Here is a 17716-nt window from a genome sequence, read left to right on the forward strand (position 1 = left end):
ATCCCCAACCCCTCATATTATTTATCTTATAAAACCAATTCTATATCCTTGTTGCTCATTTATAACTCAAGAAAATCACCACCATCGTTTCAAAAATTTGCCATAACGAAGTAAGATTTATCCTAGAAATGTAGGGCATCACTGTGTTTTTCCCTCCCCAGAACTCATTTTGTAGCCCAGGGTTGGCTTCAAACTCAGTTTTGGAGCGCCAGCTGTCATATCATTAAAAAATACTAAACTCACAGTTGGAGAAAAATTTCATGTTCAACTAGAACAGACTAGAGGAGTTTCTGAAATTCAAAATGTAATCATAATATAAAGAAAGGGGATACAATATGACCATATAAATGAAACAAAATATTTGAAAAGTAAGAAAAATTCTATCAGAGCTTACAGGGACTAAGCCACTACCTAAAGACTATACATGGACTGACCCTGGACTCTGACCTCATAGGTAGCAATGAATATCCTAGTAAGAGCACCAGTGGAAGGGGAAGCCCTGGGTCCTGCCAAGACTGAACCCCCAGTGAACTAGACTGTTGGGGGGAGGGCGGCAATGGGAGGAGGATGGGGAGGGGAACACCCATAAAGAAGGGGAGCAGGAGGGGGAGGGTTTAGGGGATTGTTGGCCTGGAAACCAGGAAAGGGAATAACAATTGAAACGTAAATAAGAAATACCCAAGTTAATAAAGATGGAGAAAAAAAATTGAACTAGTAATTTACATACTGTTCAAAAAGAAAACAAAAGAACAAATTTAGCTGAATTTCAGAATTTCTGAAGGATATTTAATGATACCTAAGCAAGTGGAAAGACATTCATGTTTTTATATTAGAACCTTGATGTTGGTAGATGTTGTATTTTAATCTTAACTGCATTTTACCCTTGCATTTGATAAGATGATCCTAAAGTTCAGAAGAATGTATAAAGCACACAAAACAAAGAGCAGTCTTGAAGGTATCTACCTTAAGATTCAGTTTTTAGATTACACACTATCCTGCATGGCTACTGCAACAGCTTATGTGTTGTACACAAGCAGAACTACATGTATGTGTGACTGAGTGGCTAATTTTAGCTATTAAGTTAAAAGAATTTAGACACAGTATTCCATGGTATGGGGTCCTGAGTTAAAAAATAAAATTAAAAAAATAAAAAAGTAAAAAAAAAAAGTAAGAAAAGTTCTATCAAGTGGTTATAGTTTACCAATTTGTAGGATATATGAAATTATCACTCTTAAATGAGTCAAAGGGACCACACATTAGCAATAATGTTAAGAGCTTTGAGCTCGAAGGAAAACAATTTCTTAAACACTCCCATCCGATTCAAGACATGCTTGCCCAAACTATTATCCTAGTAACAGATGACTTTACCAAAGATCAGTATTTCATCTCCAAAGTAGCTTTATAGGAGAATTGCTCCAGAAGTGTCTAAACTACTCAAAACACACTACTCAAAGCAATTCTTCTATTTAAAAAGGACAGGATTAACTAAACACATTTTCATTGCTACTGTTCTATAAGCTGTGCTAGGTACTAAATCTGTTTACCCACAAATACTCAAAATCTAAGGAACTAAATAATATTTCTAGTTCAAACTACAGACAACTATGAGTTCTTTGGAAAGTTGGCTCATGTTTTGCTGGGGCAAACACATGAAAGACTTTTTGGTAAAGTGGACACAGGTGTGAAGGCTAAGGAAGTTTTGCTGAAGCAGACAGGAGAGAGAATGGTCTGTTAAGGCAAGCACGTGAAAGGATTCTTTGCTAATGACACCATGTGGTCCACCTTACACTGTGTAGCTGAGCCTCATTTGTCAGACTCCATAGAGAGATGCACCAAAACACTTCTGACGGTGTGCTGCAGTTTCTTGCCACACCAAGAGCTCGAGGTGATTGGATGCATGTCCGAAAGCAAGGCACGTGGAGGACATGGGATGTTTGGGGGGTATAAATAGGACTCCATGGAGTGAAGAAGACACAGCTTGGCCTGATGGTAACAGCTAGCTGTGCAGCGCTTGTGGGCCCTCTTGTTTTCACTGATCTTCGCTTTCCTGAGAGAGGCACAGCTAAGAACTTGCCCTGGTACTAACCCAACTCTACCTATCTGGACTGCTGGTGAATCCGTGAAGTGTTTGCGAGTGGATCGAGCTGCACTGCCTGCTGGCCTGTGCACTGAACTGCTGGTTTCCAGACAACACAGAGGGGCGTTGCTCCAAAGAACCTTTCTAAACAGGTCCGCTTCTCCCTTATCCTTTCTTTCCCACTACCTCTTGTGGCTACAAAGGAGTTTAAAGCATTTAAGGACCATCATTAAAAACAAGATTTGAAAAAATTGAAGTTACACAACTAGGTAAAGATAGCAAAGCTCGAATACAAAAAGACTCCAAGTTCATGCATAACTATTATTTAAAGCAAGACCACCAGTAAAGTAAAACTCTACAGGAGTGGACAAAAACAGGCAACAGAAAAAGTGACCCACAAAATAAAGACTCCAGCAAAAGTGCGTAAGAGCCCATGTGTCACTGAGCCACTGTTCTTCCAGGTACACGCGTACATCACATACAGTGAAATATGCCCTAGCCAAGCAAAACAACCGAACCATAGCTCTGCAACATCAAAAAGCTCGACTCGAAGAGAAAATATTCACAAAATCTTAAAGATGCAAGAGAAGCCACTAAAGGAGCTGCCACCGTCACTCTCTAAATGTCCTCTTCCCCCAAGAGTTACATTCCACTGTCTGTGGATCTGGGAAGGGACACCATGCCTATCATCATATTATGGTATATGACACAACTCACCTTATAAGATAAATTACACAGATAGTTCTAATCTAAATAAGAGCTGTTTCAGACTCAAATTTACTCACTGCTAGTTCAAGAAAAGGAAGCCAGAGCCAAAGCACATGGGACTTTAACTGCTAGCTTTAAGATAATCCAAGTTTTAGATAAATTATTTTTTCATACATAAAAATAGTCAAAATAATGAAATCAGCAAGCAGATTCTAATAGGGACCATGCCCCACCACACCACACTGAGTGAGAAGAGACGTTAGTGCCAACAAGCTCAACAATACAGCCTTACCCCACAGTACAAGGGAACGGAAGTGATATATTCCTGGGACTTCCAGAGAGTCCAGCCTGACAGACACTGGTCACAGCAGCCACCTGAGACCTGCCTACAATTCTGCCTTACAAAACTATAGATCTGATAGCAGATGTTAGTATAAGCTAATGCACTAGTTACAGGCATTAAATACATAGCCAAATAGTGACAAACACAAGCCAATAATAAAAAGACAAACACTTTTAAAACAATAAGCTACAGGAAAAATACAGGCAAAAACCTAAATTAGTATTTCTCAAAGAAGATATACAAATGTCCATTAGCATATGAAAATAAAGTCATTAAACAACATGATAGCACATGCCATTAATTCCAGCACCCAGGAAGCAGGAGGTACATCATTAAGAGTTCAAGGCCAGCCTGGTCTACATAGAATTACAGGCCAGCCAGGGCTATCTATGTACTGAGACCCTGTCCAAAACATCAACAAAATTATCAAGAAAATGTATCTAGCTTATGCCTATATTCCTGGGAAGCTGAGGCAGGAGGCTCACCGTGGCTGACAACTAACCTGGGTTATTCAGTGAGTTCCAAGGGTGAGAGAGGCCCTGCAAGGTGGCAGTGAGGCTGTGATGGGCTGTGTGTGTACAAACCCAAACCACAATGATACTCGTACATACCAGCTGGGATGGGCATGAGAAAGATAAGGCGCTTTAGTGAGGATGGAGGAATGCACAAGGGCATTCTTACCCTCATCTAATGCTGTGGGTTTAGTCCTTTTTGTTCTGGAAAATCCTCCCTAACATCTTCCTTCGGAACTCACAGAGTACATCTTTGCTGAATGATTTGCCACTTGTTGCTCTGGTAACCCAATACTGGAGCCAGTGTGTGGCATGTAGCACAGTTCCTCAAGTGAGGAAACAGCCACTGCATGCTGGCAACCCTATCATTAGCTAAACACCAAGAGAACCAGTATGTCTGCACAAACTACAGCAACTTCCACACACGCATTACCTGCTACACACAAAAGGCTGGAAGCAACCCAAATATCCAGCAACTGATCACCAAACATTCAACAGATTTTACACAGCAACAAGAAGGAATGAGATTTCAATAGATTATACATATACAGCACAAGCAACCTTGAAAACATGCTAAGTAACAGAAACAGATACACACACATAGACAGACAGACAGACACAGACACAGATACTCCATGTCAAGGGACTACCCAATACAGACAAACTACAGAGACAGAAATGCAATAGTTTTGCTTAGACCTGGGCAGCATGAGTCATGCTTCATTTTGGTCACACCGACAATGTTCTAAGTGATGAGGATGCAGACACTATTTTGTCGCACACTGAAAGTCAAGAATCATGTTTCACATGAACTGTGAATTATACGGTACATACATCCCACCCTCCCTCTTTGTTGTTTTTTTTTTTTTTTTGGTTCTTTTTTTTCGGAGCTGGGGACCGAAACCCAGGGCCTTGCGCTTCCTAGGTAAGCGCTCTACCACTGAGCTAAATCCCCAGCCCCTGTTGTTGTTGTTTTTGAGACAGGGTCTATCTGTACAATCACCCTGGCTGTCCTGGAACTTCCTTTGTAGACTAGATTGCCCTCGAACTCACAGAGATCCACCTGCCTCTGCCTCCCAAGTGCTGGGATTAAAGGTGTGCACTACCACACCTGGCTCATAAATTCTTTTTCAGTAAAAGTTTTATGATGATGATGTGTTGATGAGTAGGTTAAAAAGTTTACAGACTATTTCACAAGGCACAGAGTGCTGACTGGAGGTCAAAACAAGTCCACTTCTCTAGGGCTCACAGCTCGCAGGACATGGGAGTGAAGAGCAAACAAGGTGGGTGGAGGTTAGGGACAAAGGACCTTGTACACTATGAACCTGAGGAAGACAGACCTTACTCACAGCAGACAATAAAATGTGGTCAAGGTCAAATAGAAACTAACTGTCAAGGTCTATTAGTCTATTCTTAGCTTCTATTCTGTAATCCTTTCAGTGATCATGCACAAGAGGCTGAGACAATAGGTAAACACACAGCACGCCTAGTACTCCGATCGCCAGACCCTCGGTGATCTGGGAGAACAAGCGAAGCAGCTGAGTGAACTGCTTAGACCGCGGTAGCATGACGGTTGTGCTGCTTTTTGGTCACACTGACGATGTTCTAAGATTAGTGATGAGGACGTAGACACTATTCTGTCAGTCATTTCAGGGAATTCCAATCCTTTGCTATACTAGGAAAATAAAACAAACCAGCACTAACAGACTGCTGACCAACACCGCTGAAGACAGGGAGGGGCTTCAGCAGCGGAGAGGTCAGCAATGAACCATCAGCACAAGGATGAGAACACATTTATACTCTTCAGTATGAACGAGTCACTTGTAATTCAAAAAATCTCACTCTGGACAATGCACTAAACTTAGAAAAGTCTACATAAAGTAGCTGGAAAGACCTCTTACAATGTTATTCCTACAATTTAAGTTTTAAAGAGAATTCTCTCTCAAAAAAAGGCAACCATACTTAAATGCATCTCTATGTAAGAAGTAACTGTGTTCTGACCCAAGGCACCGACACCTCACGTTAGTGGGATTCTAGTTTATCTCAACAAGCTCTCTCAGCAGACCTTACAGCATCACCTCGCGGTTTCAATGTGAAATGTCTCTCACAAACTCATGCTTGAACACTCTGGTCACAGCTGTTAGTGCTGGTTTAGAAGGTTGTGGAGCTTTTGGTGGAGCCTGATTAAAAGAAAGGAGGCACTGGGCTAAGGCCCAAGGTTTTATAGCTGTGGTCCACTTTCCCTACCCTTCAAAGAGGCTCTGCTGTCCTGTGTCCTACACTGAACCTTCCCAACCATCGTGACTAGCACTTATAACCATCGTGACTAGCACTTACAACCATAGTGACTAGCACTTACAACCACAGTGACTAGCACTTACAACCATAGTGACTAGCACTTACAAACTGAGCCCAGAGATGCTTCATCCACCCTTAGCTGCTTTTGTCAGATAACTCTGCCCCTGCAGCGAGTAGCTAAGAAACCTTCCTCTCTTCTCAAGTCATTTATCCATGCTCTACTCAATCTGCCACATAAAATGACTTGAAAATAGGATGAAGTCAGTCTAAGCTAGAATACTGCAGATATTACTACTGTCATTAGGACACTGAGTATTTTTTGAAGAAAAATGGTTTTGCTAATTCATTTACAAGTTCATTAGCAGAACTATTAAATAAACAAATTTCTTAACTTGAGAAACAATATAATTACTAAAAGATGTCTGGAAAAAACACGACATACCTGCTGGAGAGACATGAGGACAGCTGCTCATTTTCAGCAGCTTGAGTGTGTCACTGTTGTTGGCCACTAGGACTTTAAGGGATGGGTCATCTACTGGGGTGTCGTCTATCTTAAGTGAGGACAGGGATTTGGAGTTTACAAACACAACTGTCAGTGCAGAGATAAAGTGAGACTGAAAGACAAAAGATTAAAACAGTTTCAGTTCTTCAGAAATGACGTTACAAGGTTTCCTTACCACGCATGTCTGTCTGTGCCCTAAAGAATTTCCAAACTGTTAGAAGGCAGCAGCCCTGCATGAGGTTAGCAAAGCACAGTTAAAGAGGGGAGCACTCTGAGAAAAGCCTTTGTGCCTGTGGAGGGAAGGGTCACTTCAAGCCTCAGAATACCCTACGTGACAGCAACCTCAGAGGTCAGAGAGGAACCTATAACCCAGTCTAAGTCTCCCCCACACGCACACCTCACCATATCTGGAAGCTAAAGTCCCGTACACTGCACCACATAGGAAAGAGCATCAACAGAAAATACTGGACAATCATCAAGATGTAAGTCAGTCAACTCAAAGGCTGTAACTCAACTGAACCATGGAAGCACATACAAAGACTTTAAAACAACCAGAATCCATTTAAAAATTCCAAACTTAAAACCCTCTCAAAACACTGAATCTAAAAGATTTTCAAGTCTTGATTTTAATGTATTTTACTTATAATCTACTGAACACAGACCTAATCAAAAGGAATTCTACAGAAACAAGAACGACAGCATATGTAGAGCGCACACTGTGAATCAGAGCTGAGATGAGCTGCAATCAATGGGTACAGAACTCAGGGAAGAAAAGGAAGACCAAGCTTCAGCACACATCCGCAGAGCCAACCTCATCCTACACCTACCTCTGTAAATCCTCCACAGCAGGATCAGAGCAGGAAGCCATCCTAACAGACAATGCAGCATAAGGGAAACTACCTCCCTGCTCACAATCCTTAACTTGCTTTTCCTTTACTGTGTCTAAACAACTGATTTATAAAATTGTGCTTAAATACCTTAAGCATTAATATCATATATCTTGAAATCAAACAAGTGCACCTTCCATGACCACAGTTCCTTACTAGTAAGCCCATAACTACATACTAACGTCTTTCCTCTCTGTCCTGATGTAGTTATGGCCACATATATTTCTTCTATTTTTAATTCTTTTCAGAATAGCGAAAATCTTATTTCAATCTTTTCTAAAAAACAAAAATTAAAAAGGACAATAAGCATCTAAAGCAGCTACATCAACAGTTCTTAAATTAGCACTGCATATATAATATGTAAACTGAGATCCCAAATAATAAATCAAATTATGTTCAAAATACTTTATAACAGTTTAATCTATATAGATAATTTTTTTGTTTTTGTTTTTTTCCCCAAGATAGGATTTCTCCATGTAGCCCTGGCTGTCCTAGAACTCTCTCTGTAGTCTAGGCTGGTCTAGAACTCGCAGAGATCTGTCTGCCTCTGCTCCCCGAGTGCTGGAATTAAAGCTGTGTGCCACCACCACCATCCAGCCACATTTAAAAAATAATGGCAGGTACAAAAAGATATCAGAGTATTTCATTTCCCACTAGGCTTGAAAAAGCTGGCCCTACACTGCGTAAACTCAGTCTCCTAGAATCCTCTGGACTGTCCACAGAAGACTTGGCCTCAGCCAAATTTAGGAGTAAGAGTCCAAATCTGTACATGGCCAGACCTAAGAGTTGCAGAGACCTGACTCAGGTACATTAAACAGATTCTATTTTCCATTTTTCTTCCTTGCTCCTAAGAAAACATTCTATTTTAAAATGTACAAGATTACTGAAACTTAGAGGTTTTGAACTCACAATATTGTATTGGGTTCTGCTATTCAATTGGAAGAATTACCTACTAGTTATAATTCACACTTCCTGAGTCCCTCTAGTACAATGAACTGTGAGCCGAGCCTACATATTTGGTGCTGGAGAGATGGCCCATCAGTTAAGAACACTGGCTGCTCTTCCAGCAACCACACAGCCACTCACAGATGCCTACAACTGCAGCTCTAGGGATCCAACATGCTCTTCAGGTCTCCATGGGCATCGGGCATATACACAGCACACATACCTACACACAGGCAAAAACACGTACATACCTAAAGTAAAAATAAAGCTTTTTTCTTTAACCTACATTATTTTACTTTGTGGCATACTTTTAAAAATTCCTTTTTCAAATTGCAATTAGCTAGTTTGGGGATGCTGCTCAGTGGTTAGGACACTTGCAAGGCCACAGATGCGATTCTCAGTAACACAAACACACATTGCTACTGGGTGCAAACCAGAGAGCAGCTTTCTGGCCTTCTCAAAGGCATTCTGATAAGTTTTCTATTTCAAAGAGAACAGGTGTGGGTCAAGGCCAATTACCGCTAAGTTTTACAAACCAAGTCCCAACCCTGGAACCCACGTGGCAGAAAGAGAGAGGCTCCTGCAAGCTGTCCCAACTGTCACATGTGTACACACACCAACTAAATGTAACCAAAAAACCCCCAAGTTTTTAAAAAGAACACTTGTATGGTACACTGTTGTTTAATTAGGTATAGACCAACACAAACAGTAGTTAAATTCTCCTAAGAATAATTAAATGGCAGATAATCCAAACTCTATAGACATTAACTTTGCTTAAAGTACATTTGCCAGAAGAGTTTACATTCTGAGCAGAGTACACCTGCTCGACCCTGCATTCCTACTTCTGATGTTTCACTTCACCCACCTGATCTGACCTTCACTCCTACTTCTGATGTTTCACTTCATCCACCTGATATGACCTTCATTGCCTACTTCTGATGTTTCACTTCACCCACCTGCTCGACCCTGCATTGCTACTTCTGATGTTTCACTTCACCTACCTGATCTGAAGGCTCAGAAAGCAGCAGTGCCCATGGCTCTCTTTCTGACACGGTTAGTCTCAGTTCCACTCGCTCCTTTTAGCACTTCCACTACTCAACGGCCTTCTGTCAGGTCACTTGCTCTAACATCACCAACAACGAGGTACTGCTTGAGAGCATATTGTACTGCTGCTCTGGTACAGGACCTAGGTTTGGTTACCAGCACTCACATGCTAACTCCTACCTGCCTGTAACTCCAGATCCTGGGGATATGACACCTTTTTCTGGCCTCTGCAGGCATCAGACACACATGAGGCACACATACTTACATGGAAATAGGATGCTTATACACACTAAGAAATTAAAAACTCCTTAAAATTGCATTCTAAATACTTTCTCAAGACTGTAAACCACCACCAGCTCTCCAGTGCACATCCTGCTCTGCTGTCCTGTCTGCCTCACTGTAGGCACTAACAATGGATTCCTCTGCAAAAGGAAATACACCAGCCCAGCAGATACCTTTGGTAGATCCATAAAGCTTGGCCGAGCAGTTGAAATAAGTCCAAGCGTTTTTAAAGAGCAATTCACAAGCTGCGATAATATATCACAAGCTGCTTCAGCGGATTCTTTGCTGCTGTCCACCTTAGAAAGAAAACACGGCTTATTCACGTACATACCCACATTTCTCTTTGAGTATCTTAATCTTAGAAAGGCAAGAAATATAGTTACTAATTTGGCCCATTATCATTTAAAGGACAAGGATTTTTAATCATTTCTGTCCCACAGCCTCAGTCTAATTTTCAAGAATGTGTTCATTATAGTATACACACACATATATATGTATGTATATACATATATATAAAAATTTGGTGCTGTAAGACTAAATTGACTTATTTCAAACTAACTATAAAATCAATCAATTTTGTGTTTCAGTAATAATTTGTACTTGGTCAAATCACATAATACATGTAAACAGTGTCTATGATGAACTGTTTCAGGGCACCAGAAGAAACTAGTATCTATTTGTTTAGAATTCTCAGATGAACCACACAACCTGAAATTCTCTAATGCTTTTAATAGAAAGATAAATATAGAATAAAATAAGGGTGTCTAACTAAACAAGCACAAAATAATAGGAACCAAAATAGAGGCAGCTGCTCTTACACACTTCCTGCTGAGACGTTTCTTGAAGAAAACAACATTATCAAACACCAACCCCTGAAGGGGAAACATCAGTTTTTCTCTAGACTAAAAATGTTAAAATATAGTACCATTATTCTTATTTCTAAATTTGTGTTTTACTGAATCCCAAAGGTGCTCTTAAATGCTATAGTGTGTGAAACTAGCGTACTAATTACAGTTTTCAAAATGAACTTGCCGGATCACAGGAAAGTCATCAAGTACTGAAGACATTCCCATTCTTATGCTTAAACCACGTGGCTGAGAGACTCTGAGGGGACTGAGCACGGTTTTTGGCTTTACACTTCCCTTGGTGAGACTACTGAACGGTCTGAAAAGCACTGATCTGGACTAATAAATCTGACTCTAAGTTTTTTCAGTCTATACTGACCACTAAGAAGCCAGAATAATCCCTGCAATGTGTCTGCTTTCTAAATTAGAAAATACTTCTTCACACGCAGACATCCCGAATGAGAAATGTTAAACACAGCTGGATGTATGAGTCATGTATGTTGGACAGAGCTGACTTGTGTCAGAGAACCCAGCTGACCTACCATATGCAGGAATGATCTTTACAATTCCTTTCTATAGATTTGCCATTGCAATGCTCTAGGGCAACTCAAAGATGAATAAAACCGAAGGGAAAGCACTTCAGGTTCCCTCCATGGAGTGGGGTAAGGAATTCCTCAACATTTGTTTGCTTGAATCCTACCCCTTATCAAACAAATAATACATCCAATTGGAATTTCAGGTAAACAAAACAATAATTTCTATCAATAGGTATCTGTGGGATGCATCCACACTAATCATTATCAGTGAAGTCCAGTAAAATTAATGAACTAGGCACCTTTTTTTCCCTCTTGACACAGAGTCCTTCCTGCTAAGTATCTCTGGCTAGCATTGAACTCACCCTCAGCCCCGGCTGGTCTTAACAGGTATCCTGAGAACTTTCTCTTTGGCTATAACTGACAATGCTATGCCTAACAAGCTAGGGCTTTTATGCACACAATCTCTTCAGTCACACTTACTACCAAGCTCTCCTACCTCACAAGGAAGATAGCATCTAGTGACGGCATGAAGCTCTGGGTTAGGACCACTGCTTAGAACAGATTTATCATGGCCCTTTAGCAAACAGAAAATAGAGGGAAACCAGGCAATTCTTGTCCTTTTACTACAGTTTTTGCTTTTTATCTTTACCATTTTGAAGAGATAAGTTCTGACTGCATATAGGGCAGGAAGGCCTTAAACTGTTGACTCTTGCCTCAGACTCCCCAGCATGCTTTTTAGCCCACTTTTATCTTTTAACAATAATTACCATTTAGAAATCATATAGGAAACAATTAGCGTTAAGGAGTCAGCAAGCATCCCATATTTCTTTCTTCTCTCCAAAATACAGTGTGATTTTGTTCTCACACGAGCTACTGCAATCAATATATTCAGATCTCAAAATGCCTCCTCCCTCACCCACCTCAATATTTGTGAATCTTGTATGTCCATTGCAACATGTCCATTTTTCCACGAATCCTCCTGTTTTCTTCTAAAATATTCTCAAATTATTTAGTCTCTATATATTTTTGTTTTGTTTTTAAGGTAAAAACATACCACAACCATGCACTCCTTTAATCCCAGCACTCAGGAGCAGAAGCAGGCAATTGAGAGTGAGACCAGCCTGATCTACAGAATGAGTTCCAGGACAGCCAAAACTATTTGGAAAAACCCTGTTTCAAAACACCACCACCACCCCCCCAAACAAAACAAAACAAAACAAAACAAAACAAAACAAAAAAAACCAAAAAAAGCAAAAAAACAAAACAAGACCAAAAAACCCACCCCCAAATCAAATCCCAAACCAAACCAGCCACAATGCAGTGGTTCTTAACCTTCCTAAGGCTATGAACCTTTGATACAGTTCCTCATGTTATTGTGACCCCAACCATAAAAGTTACTTCATAAAGTAACAATGTAACACCCTAAAGGAGTCTGGACCAGTAGGCTGAGACCCACCGCCCTAATGTTTATTGTTTAGTTCTCTTTCCTCAAATTTGCTGCCAACCATCCACCATTAAGTTCAAACTTCAGTCAATTATTTATGCTCACTTAGTGGCTTCCTTTGCTCTTTTAAGAAATTAACTGTAAAGGACTATTTTAGTTCCAGCAAATATAAAAATTATTTGTAAAGAACTCTAAGGCATGCAATAATTTTAAAATATTAAGCACTTTCCCTGAAAATTTAACTATTTTAAGGACATAAGAAGTTGTATTGGTTAATATTAAAGTCAGTAAACATGCTTCTATTTTCTAACAGAAGGAGTGGGGGTATTACCTTGAAGCTGACATACTGCAGATGATTTGAATGCCTCTTAATAATCTGTTTGATCAGCTCTGGATGTGTAGCTTTCAAGTAAGATGTAGCTGGCTGATTCAGTTCAAATTCAAAACATCGCCACAAGTCAGGCATGTGAAATACCTGATTCCAATTCCGGCACACTTGAGAAGCATGAGCCCGGTCAAGAAGAGGCAAATACTTAAAAACGTGGAGGACAATGTCCTGAAGAAGGTTACCCCAGTCACAAGGCTGCGAGCACTCATGTGTTGTCCTTGGTTTCTTAGGCTTCTCAGCAGTGCCTTCCTCAGGTGAGTCCTGGTCACTATCTCTTCCTCCTCGTTTCATCCTATTTAGAGAAAGCCATCATTTTTTCCCATCCTACTCAACTTTTAATCAAATTCATTTTCTGTCACTGAACCATGTGTTTGGATTTGGACAGTTAAACAGAAATATGCATGAAAACCGGAACCAACAATTCAAGGAGAATACAAAAATACAATGAAAACTGCTAGTGGAGATGAACATTTCTGGGGTGATTTTAAACTTTTATACTTAAAACTACTTATCATTTAAGTAACCCATTAACCTATAACTCAAAACTTATAGTCAACTACTTAAAGTAACTGTAAAGGAGGGCCTGCGATGATATTATCCAATTTTTCTGTCAAATTTGAGGTAGACCAAGAATCGCATGAACCTCTAGACTCTAGAGAGGGTGAAAGCTGAGTGGTCAACAGACCTGCACATGTGGCATCACTGTACACAGCCAACCTCTGCTTAATGTAAGTAAACTTGGACTGAGAGTTCAGCCCAATGGTAAAGACCTTGCCTTAACTAACTCCAGGCCTGAGCTCAACCTGTAGCAGCATGAAATAGCCTGACTAATTACAGCCAAGTACCTGATTGTGTGTTGTCCTTTCAGCCAGGATATGGTCTCTTCTCCCAACACATTACTGTCACTGCTTTTCCTGTGATTTTCTGAATGTTACCTCCATGCTTTTTCTACATATTCATACTCACCTCATGCCATTTGCTTCTTGGATAGAGGAGATGTTCGTGGCAAACTATACCATAAGCTCTAAGACCAAGCTCTCTAGGTTTGAATCCTAGCTACACTTCAAAGGAGCTCCATGGCTTTAGGAAATTACAAGACTGTCAGATGCTTCAGTTTGCAAAGCAGTGTTCTTTTTTTTTTTCTTTTTCTTTTTTTCGGAGCTGGGGACCGAACCCAGGACCTTGCGCTTGCTAGGCAAGTGCTCTACCACTGAGCTAAATCCCCAACCCCAGCAGTGTTCTTTAGATACGCCGTTCTTGTGAAAAATGAAATACTAGAGCCCAGTATGAAAGCCATCGCACACAGAAGTGATTGTCCCAGAATGTGAAGAACAGTTTAATTTTTCTTTCACATAAGGAGAGGGAGCAGTGGTGTAGAGAAGCACACTGGCAAGGGCCATCACTAAGTGAGTGTATCAGCTAACAATGGGCAGTGGGATTACACAAGTCCCAGTTATTCTTTCCAATATGCTTTTTTCCTTTCTCCACCGTACACAGTTATTTCTTACAGTCAAAGTTCCGAAGGACACATTTTGCTTTGTTACTTGATTTACACTGCATTCTAGAGTAAGCCGGGCCGCTCCTCGGTACTACTATGTAGTCCAGGATCTACGGTGATTGTTTAGACAGTGAGTCTAATAAGGCTGGTCCAATCAAGACTCCAAAGGATGGCTTAACCCCAACCAACTTGTGACAAATCATGACGTAAGACTCTGGCTCCTCTGTGGAATGAAGGACTTGCACGTGTACAGACTTTAGCACCGAGGGCTGGAGAGCAGAAACAGGACTTTGGAGGGCACAACCCCACACTGTCAGTCCAGGAGGCCTTAAAAGAGGAGCAGCCCCTTCTTTGTTGTGCCTGCACCTACACACACTCAAAAGGGCATAGTCTTGAGTAAAAGGAGAATTCAGAAAACAAAATGAGAGGGGACAAGATGGCTTTATGGAAGAACCAAACTTATTTATGAATCTACGAATAGACTTTTAAGTGTGTTCAGAATAAAGTTAGAATGATTAACAGTGCCATTTTTTAAAATTAAAAAAAAAAAAAGCCCTACTAGGGGTTAGCCTGTCATTATGACCCACTTTCCAACTTTAACTTCTCCTGAAGGTTTAACTTTAATTTTAGCATTTCAATTTGGGTCAAAGAACAAAGAGTCTGCTATTTAGAACTCAAACTTTCTTATTGACAAAAACTGCTCAGAATTCTGAGATACAGATTCAAAAAAGATGACACTATCTTCCTACTTCCAGACCTCATGCCAGGAGGCTCTGCCACATCTGGAGAAATCCTCTAAAGCCAGGAGGTAAAGGTCAAACACTTCGTTTACAGTCAAGTGTACAGACTCAAAACCAACACAAGGATGGCAGCCTCACTCACCACACTTTAACAGCACTCTGCTGACCCTAAGTTTATACAATTTTTATGTGAGACAGGCTCACTATGTGAGTCTGGCCAGCCTTGGAATCAGAGATCCACTGCCTCTGCCTTCCAACACAGTTCTACCTAAATCAAGTATATTTCAATCCAGCTCTCCTTTGGGAGGAGGAAGTCGGACAACGTAAAAACACCTTCAGTAAGGAAGATCAAGTATAGCGTTATACTTGATCTAAATATAAACTGAATACATTGATCATCAAAGTATGTATTAGTACTTATTAGTTTATCAACAGCTAAAAAGTCTACAGACTATCATAAGCAGTATGAAACTAATGTCACCAGTAATAGAAAATGAACAGACTAAATGTTAAAATGTGCTGTGCACTATTAGGTATAAAAGTAACATTAGTGAATAAAGACCTAATAACGTTTTAAATATTGCTTTTTCCTTGTTGGTCTTTTTAATTCAAAGTTTGCGATGCTTTTATTTTAATTATCTACACATGAAGCGATGCTGTATAAAGTTGAACAATTCACTAGTATACTAGAGATTTACAGTAATGGGTTTTTATACTGCTTCTAGAAGAAGTGAAAGTGCTCTTGCTATCTGAACAGGAGGGGCGTGGTGTATCAAAACAGGACAATAAATATCAGTAAGATTTTCTAAGCACAGAAAATCTGGGCCCTAGCGGTTGTGATTTACTGCAGTGTTTCCGGAACCCAAAGAAACTAAGGTGGCAGGAACTTTTGCTAGTATTCGGATCAAGTGTCTGGGAGGCAAAGTAATGACGGACACCTAGTAACTAGTGAGCAGTACCAAGAATTAGTGAGCTAATCAAACATTTCCTCAAACCAAAATGAAGAGTCAAACTTTCCTTACTCAGACATTTACAAATTCTGGACATAAAAAGATTTTTAAAAAACGCATTTGCACTTAAACTTTAAAAGTCCCATTCTGGCACTACGTTCGCATTTGTCCTTTTGTTTTGCTTTACATGGAAGGAAACCTAACATACATTCTTTGGTTGTAATATAAGAATCGAAAAATATTGAAAGAGATTAACTGTCAGAATGGTGAGAGCACAGACACAAACGGCAGCCGGCACACAGATAACCCGGGTGAGAGTTTTAGAGTAACAGACATCTTTACAAAGGGTTCAGGGAAAATTTTAAAATTAGCCTTTTCGTGTAAGCAAAAGATAAAACATCTGGGCAAGTGGGATAGGCACCAATACCAACAAGACGCCGCCCGCTCTCACCTCGCGGCTCGGAGATGCCCTGACCTGGCTGCTTCCGGGTGGAGGTCTGCAGTGCGACCAGAGCGGCTGCACTTAAGTTCGCCAAGTTTTCCACTGGGCGCCTCCCCAACCCGGTTTTCTCAGACTTTTCCCTCCGCCCTGCCCAGGCCCCCGGGCTTTCCAGCTTCCTGCCCCCGCGCCGCCGAGGGCGAGCCCAGAGGAGCCCGTCACCCAGCCCCGCCACACGCGGCCGCCGAGCGCGCGCCACGCCTTGTTGACAAGTACTGAGGTCCAGGCGGGGCGTTCCCGCGCGCGCCCCCGGCCGCCGCCGACCTCCCCGCCGGACTCCGGGCTGCGGCCCCGAACCTCCGCCGTACCTGCTGCCGGGGGCGGCTTCCCCCACACACCACCCCGGGCTGCGCGGGCGGCGGCGGCTCCCGCGGCTCTCACATGAGGCCTCCCGGGGCCCCGTCTCCGCGCTCCCGCCGTCGCGGCCCCCCGCGCTCCGCCCGCATCCGAGACGCTGGTCCCGCGGCGGGCGCCGACGCGGCTCCACCTTTGCGGCTCCGGCTGCCCGGGCGGAAAGCTTCCTTTCTCTGTCCCGCGCAGTCTGCGTCCTTCGCCCCGGCACCTCCTCGTCGCCGCCCGAGACGCCCTCGGCGAGCAGCGGCCAACAGCAGCCAACAGCAGCGAGCCCCGAGCCTCGGCCCAGTTACAGAATCCAAGATGGCGCCCGGGGCTCGCGGCCGCGCGCTGGCCTCTGCGCGTCTCCGCCCGCCCGGGCGCGCGGCCGAGGGGGCTGGGCGCGCGCGCGCGCCCGGGCGGCTCCAGTCTCGGGGACTGTCCCTGGAGAAGTTTGTTTAGGGGCGGAATGTGGGCGGGTTGGAGTTAACTAGGAGCGCCAGGCCTTTCCCAGGGTTAAACCCGGAAAGTTTAGGGCGGTGGAGCCGACGCGGAAGAGAGAGGAGTGTCTGCAAAACCCGACCCACCCCTACCGGACGTAAACATCAGCTGACAGCGACCCACCTCCGCGAAGAGGGCGCGGCCAAAGGTGCTGTCTGCACACCGGAAAAAAAATAATAAACCAACGTGGTTAACGTTTCGATCGCGACTGATTTCTTAAGACTGCATTTGCATTTGCATTTCCGTTTTTCCAAGGCTTTTTTTAATGAGTCATAACTTTTTCATAACCACTATTTACTTATGAAATAGAACCCCGAAGTCTGAGATTTCTTTTCTGAACCACATAGGGAAAAGTGTAAAGAAGAGGATAGCTAATTAAACGAA

The 17716-nt window shown here is 42.1% G+C and overlaps 1 protein-coding gene across 4 annotated transcripts in view; it reads right to left on the reverse strand.

Moving 5' to 3' along the window:
* Fbxl3 (F-box and leucine-rich repeat protein 3) overlaps positions 1–17134 on the reverse strand; it is a 19884-nt gene extending 2750 nt beyond the window's left edge. Inside the window, 4 exon segments of one of the 4 annotated variants that reach the window (NM_001100568.1) lie at positions 6381–6552; positions 9772–9894; positions 12755–13103; positions 16986–17134. In NM_001100568.1, the coding sequence (NP_001094038.1) occupies positions 6381–6552; positions 9772–9894; positions 12755–13102 (643 nt within the window). In that variant the 5' untranslated portion in view covers position 13103; positions 16986–17134. 4 annotated transcript variants of the gene reach the window in all.
* Between the last annotated feature and the right edge of the window lie 582 nt (positions 17135–17716).

This window comes from Rattus norvegicus, chromosome 15 (assembly GCF_036323735.1).
Source record: "Rattus norvegicus strain BN/NHsdMcwi chromosome 15, GRCr8, whole genome shotgun sequence".
Taxonomy (NCBI): domain Eukaryota; kingdom Metazoa; phylum Chordata; class Mammalia; order Rodentia; family Muridae; genus Rattus; species Rattus norvegicus.